The sequence below is a fragment of the Nicotiana attenuata genome, unplaced genomic scaffold (genome assembly GCF_001879085.1).
Source record: "Nicotiana attenuata strain UT unplaced genomic scaffold, NIATTr2, whole genome shotgun sequence".
NCBI lineage: Eukaryota > Viridiplantae > Streptophyta > Magnoliopsida > Solanales > Solanaceae > Nicotiana > Nicotiana attenuata.
In genome coordinates, this window is record NW_017670361.1 from 38,492 (window position 1) to 44,940 (window position 6,449).

Below are 6,449 nucleotides of genomic sequence, written 5' to 3' on the forward strand. Positions count from 1 at the left end.
TGTAAAAGGGGGATCTGATCTAATACAACTCTCTCATTTTTCTGGCTTTCTCTCTCTATCTCTACTTCAAACGAACGTATCTTATTGAGTTCATACTGTCTCTTCGCAATACTAGATCTACAACAATATTATTATCTTTGCATCTCTAGGATTATTATATTTGATTACGATTTACCCTTTTCCTACTTTTGATTGTTTTTTAGCTTACAAAGTATATTGTTAACTTTTGAGCCAAACAAACGTCCGTAATAGTATATAATTAGGAAAGAATGTGACAACGAACTTTCTTTCTGTTTCCATTTTTTCTCTGGAAATGAAAAAGACAAGAGGAAAATGAAAGAGAGGAGCTTATTCAAACAAGCTAAGGGCAAGGAAAATAAAGTCATATTCAAAGTACATCCTTGTTAGAACTTTCCTTCAACCCTTCAAATTCAATCATCGTCTAATGATTTGTGAAATCTTGAATAAGAATATTTAGGGCTCTTTTTAGCCAAGAAACTTGAGTAACACAGTAAACAGAAGGATAATTCATACCTTTTTCCTTTTTCCGCCCTTTTTCTTTCATAAAAGAGACCAATTATCCGTTATGACGTTCAATTTTTCTCTCTTCAGTGTATGCACGCGAGTTTAAATTTGAACTAATTTAAATCAAGCACAATAGTGGGCATATATGCACTTTCCATAACATGTTATGTTACTCCCTTGCATAAATTAAGTGTTCTAAGTTGATTTTCAGGTCAAAATTATAAAATATGACAATCAAATCGTACTAGTACTTGTTATACTGGATCTTTTTTAACAAACTTTAATCGTTTGATATTATTAAACGGTTGCATTTTTTACTTTGGACTAACCAACTATTATCAAAAAAAAAAAAAAAAAAAAAAAAAAAAAAAGTAAACTTTTCAAGTTCCTTGAAATCAGACTTTTTGAAAAAAAAAAAGTTACGCGACACAGCAAACATATACACTTTATTTGTGATTCATAGCTATACTTTTAGAAAATTACTCTTCATAGCTACATTTAAATTTTATTCCAAATTATCGTAGCTAAGTTGGTTATATCGAGGTTGTATTCGTTGTGCGAACTAATACAGTTGATATATGTTGTTTCATTTCACGAACGAATACAATTGACACATGTTGTATTCGTTGCGCGTCAGAATATAAGGTGGTAATAATTGAACGCAGACTATAATTATGTATAATAATTAGACCCTAAACTATAGTGATTTATGAATATTAAAAAGAACCGAGGAAAAAACACAACCAGATCTCAACTGTCGGTACCTAAACACCTCTGCCCGTACTCAAATTGCAGTTATAACAATTGTACAGTACTCCTACTATTTAGAAAAAGTGGCAAAGGCGGAACTATTAGATATCCAAAAGAAGATACTGCCACCAACCTGGACCAGAAGTACCTCCTTTTTCTTTTACCTTTGTCTAACCGTTCTCTCCATAGCCATAATGAAGCTTTATCTCAGCCGTATTGAATTTCATCAAATAAGGTTTTTTAACAAAGTTATTTTTAAATTTGTTTTCTGGTGTTGTAGCCTAATTTAGTGTAATGCAATATAGAACAATTTGTATCAAGCTACTTATGGGAATTATTGCAGCAACTGGTCGATTATGTTGTTCGACATACACCTTTAGCACATCTCAGGTAGATGTATAATGAATACGACGCAGATGCACCCACTGCTAAAGAAAAGTTTTTCGTATTCTTGGTGCACATCCACGCAGGATTCGAGGAGGACCGCACCTTAATGGCTTGCTTGGTGCACACGAAGACTCGAATCTACTTGTAAAGAACAAAATAATTACAAAGATAATTTACATGCTGACTTAAATTCTTCACTAACTTGTTTTTTTATCAACTTATTGGTAACAGCAAAATTTTGAGATAAGTGTCTTAGCTCCAATAGTACATACAGTATTAATTTGTAGGTATAGTGGAGTAAAGGAGTAAGCCCACCAGCAACTGTGAAGTCAGAGTCAAACATTAAATACATTTGCTGCTCTCTCTGACGGGACCCTCTAGCAACCTTATTAATGTTAGTGTACATTACTCTTTTCATTTATTCAATACTAGCACTAACTAATTATTTCAATATATTTTTAATGGCAACTTTTGTTTTGTGGGTATACATTTACTCACTCATGTGTACTACGTATCTCTTTATATGTATATGCTGTACATACATATGTTTTTGGCACCCACCCACCACCTTAAATTTTGAGGGTCCCCTCACATTTCCCCTTTTCTTTATCATATTCCCTTGGATCCGACTCTCTTTGCCACCTTCTTCCTTCCCCTCTTTAACAAAATGTAAAGACAAGAAGTTTACATTTTTTTGGGCAACTAGATGATATTCTACTAGCCAATTAAATGAAAAGAAATATTTAAACAAAAATAAAACGTACCCATATAAAACATCTACGCATCACCCAAGCAAGTCATAGTCGCATATATAAGTTTTAAATATCAATGTCTCGCATCAATTTAATATTTTATAGCAAAAATAAGATAAATTATATCAATCTTTTTATTAAAACAAAGGCAACTATATATAGCCCATAATTTTACACATGGTTTTGCACTGTTCACTCATCAAAAACAAATAATCTTGTAGCCTACCTAACGCTGAAATCAAAATGGGGAGCATCATCCACCATGTTACTCAACCACACCCAATCCACTAAGTTTTGTTCTTTGACAATGTGAGTAAATGGGTCGGGTAATTCGGATAATCCATTCTAGTCAAATGTCGGGAAAACAAGTTACACAATGGAAAAGATATCTAGATAAAATATTTTGATTATTTTTTTCTTGTATGTAGTGGAATTGTACAGAGAATACTGATGAGAAGAAAAAAAACTAAAACAAACAAGGGCAAAACCGTACTTCCATTTTTATATGATCACAGCCGTAGAAGTCGTGATCGTCAAATTGGTCAAATGTCAACGTTCACTGAAATCAATGGTTGGGATTGAACCTTCCGAAATCGGCAAGCTTCCTCGATCTGTTCTTGCAAAAGGACATCGCTGTGGAAAGCTGAGGCTTTGCTGGTACTCTTATCTCGCCGGAGAATATCATTTCCGGCGGCATTCCCTTCTGATTCCAATTTCTGCTTGGGCTCGCACGCACTAAAGGACTCAAGCAAAACGCCATCCCGGTGAGGTTCCGATTATGACTCGATTTACCTCGCCGGCCATGTTGAGCTGCCGGTGTTCTCCTCGGAGTCTGTTTCGACGACTCCGACGAGTACCCGCTCGATCCGCCGTTACAATGTTCGTCTTCCTCATTGTCCGAATATCGAGCCGGAGACATTCCTCGATCGCGATTACGACACGTCCTCCGATGACCTCCGATCGTCGATTCTTCTACAGAAAACGTGCGCGACTGCTTTTTCCGACGACCGGAGAGAATCGTCGTGAACCACGACGGTGAAGAAGACGACGCCTGGTAAGCATCGCCGAAATTCGAAACCCTAGGATCCGAATCTAGTTTCTCCGTCCTGGATCTAAACAGACCCGAGAAAAATCTAAAATAACCTTTCTTCTTATAAGGCCCATGGCCAGCAGCAATTACCGTACCGTTGGGACCCACTTGTGGAGTACTGTAAAATCTTTGATCTGGAATAGAGGGAAGTGAATTGTGCTGGAATTGCCACGGCGTCGTATCAGATTTCCGGCGAGAAATATACGGGGAAACAGACCGCGGAAACACCAGCGGCGGAGGATTGCTATCAGATTTCCGATGATCCTCGTGAAACAGCTGCTGCTGCACGTGAGCTCGGGCCTGACCTTGGGCTTGGGCCTGGGCCTGTGCGGCAAGAAGCGCAAAGAGCCGTTCACGGAGGCAGGAAGCGCAAACTCCGACGCTGCTACTCAGGTCCGAAAGGTGCTTTTTACACCTCATTTACCCAAATCAAAAACAAAACAAAAAAATGCTCTTGCAAAAATCCAATAATATATATATACACTTGAATTTGTATGAAATTTAAAAAGAAAAAAGGGAAATAGAAGAACGAAGGAGCAACATTTGTGGAGCGTGTGGTTGTTGTTGTTATAGCCTTTTCTGGGTTGGAGAATGGAAAGATCTGAGACTGGGTTTGTCTTCTTCTTACTTTTCCTTTTAGAGAGAGAGAGAGAGAAAATAAGAGGAGAGAGAAGAGTGGACAGAAGATTGGGGGTGAAGAGGGTGTAAGCTTTTATGTGTAAGAAAATGAGAGCTTTTTATCTTTTTCTTTATTCTTATAGGTTCAAATTAAAGAGAGATAGTGTGACACGAGGATGAGGGCACTATTATTTAAACACAAATCTACAGAATCCCGTTGTTAATTTAATGAATATTGATCCAGGAACGCTAAAGTAATCCTAGATTGCCACTACTTAAAAGAAAAATATTACTCGCTCCGGTCCAAAATAAGTACTTTTTTGGATATTTTCACATAGATTAAGAAATTCATTTTTTAGCATTAATTAATAATGGAATTGACCATATTAACCTTTACTATCTCACATACACACTCCTAACACATATTCCAACACTATTTACTCCAAGGACAATGTAGGAAAAAAATAATTAATTCATTCTTGAAATCTGAAAAAATCACTTATTTTGGACCACAAGAAAAAAGCCAAAAAATCACTTATTCGGACCGGAGGGAGTAGCACTGATTTTTGAGGATTAATCAAATTTTGTGAATCTCGCGTTTAATATGATAATTTTCTTTTTATTTTTCTTCGGTTTAAACCCTTTTATTATTACTCCCTCCGGTCCAAAATAAGTAATTTTTTGGTCTTTTTCTTGTGGTCCAAAATAAGTGATTTTTCCAGATTTCAAGAATGAATTAATTATTTTTTTCCTACATTGTCCTTGAAGTAAATAGTGTTGGAATATGTGTTACGAGTGTTTATGTGAGATAGTAAAGGTTAATATGGTCAATTCCATTGCTAATTAATGCTAAAAGGTGAATTTCTTAATTTGTGTGAAAACATCCAAAAAATTACTTATTTTGGACCGAATGGAGTATTATGTAGTACATACTTTCATTTTACTAAATCAAGAGAAAGATAATATTTTTCTCCTATTTTACTTTTATCATTAATTACTAATTTTTCAAATTATTTTTCAAGACTTTTAGATATGATATCATTATTATAAAATAAATATTTTATTTATTTTTTCTTAAAGGAAGTACAAAGTCAAAAGTAGACAATTAAAAATGAATGGAGGGAGTATTAGTTAAAAGTTACTCCATCCATTCTCAATTATTAGTCGTTTTGATGTATTGAATTTTTTTTAATATCACACGTTCTGCGAAAATAGAAGGATTATGCATTCTCTCTTTTTTTCCAAACTCACTCTTAGTGCTCCAAATGGTTAAGTGTTAACTATGTAAACCATTTAAGAAAAGAAAAAAAACTATTTTATGGAAACATTTTATGACTGTGCAAAAAAAGTATTGTAAATGATATATATAACAAAAAGCAGAAATAGTATGGAGTAATCTTATTAGTCGTCTTTTCATGACCGAGTTAATTAAAGAATAATGATGACGGAGTGCTCTTGTCATGGTTTACTTCTTTCTTTTTCTTATTATTTTATTTAATCATATCATTTATATTATTCTGTATGGTCAACTTTACCGATGATAGCACCCTTAAATATAACGGTGGTTATTTGAGGTAAGTATTACCTGATCCATAAGAAATAAAACAAAAATTAATGTTGGTCAATCTCGCAAATTACTTGCTTAAATGGGAACTAGTATGCTGAAACTACTTCATTGTTTCAAAGATAAAGTCATAATATCACCTCAGAAAAATCTTACAACTTTTATAACCTTGTCTTAAATGCAAGGTTTGCTACCTTTCTTAGCTTTTGGCAAATATCAACGGTAGAATTGTAAGATCCTCCAAATCAGAAATTCAAATTCAAATTAACTTATGACAAAATGATTAGTACTTCTAATTTAATGTTAATGATTCAGCCAAGTTGTAATTAAAGTGTTAATGGACAAGTGGTTACATTCCCACCTTATATTAAACGCAGCTATTCTTTCCACTCCGTGATGGAAGGAAAAAAAAAAAAAAAGATTACGTGAGTCGATTTGTGATGACCAAAAGGGTCATCTTTTATTTTAGAATCCGATTCCGTGTTCCGATGTCTTAAAAACCTCCGTTTATCTCTCCTCGATTTGTGTGCGCAGTCCGGGCGCGTATCCGGAAAGTTTTTGTGTGAAAAATTTAAGAAAAGATAATTTTAGTTGACTTCGGTCAACATTTTGGGTAAACGGACGTGGACCCGGACCCGGACCCGTGTTCCGACGGTCCCGGAGGGTCCATAGTAAAATATGGGACTTGGGCGTATGCCCGGAATTGAATTACGAGGTCTCTAGCCTGAGAAATGAATTTTTGAAGAAAATTGTTAACTGAAAA

The 6,449-nt window shown here is 35.0% G+C and overlaps 1 protein-coding gene across 1 annotated transcript; it reads right to left on the minus strand.

The window, feature by feature from the left end:
- Nucleotides 1-2,697: 2,697 nt before the first annotated feature.
- Nucleotides 2,698-4,271, minus strand: LOC109238349. The gene has a single exon (XM_019404785.1). The coding sequence runs from the start codon at nucleotides 3,922-3,924 to the stop codon at nucleotides 2,980-2,982; it is 945 nt and encodes a 314-aa protein (XP_019260330.1). The 5' UTR covers nucleotides 3,925-4,271; the 3' UTR covers nucleotides 2,698-2,979.
- Nucleotides 4,272-6,449: the final 2,178 nt, after the last annotated feature.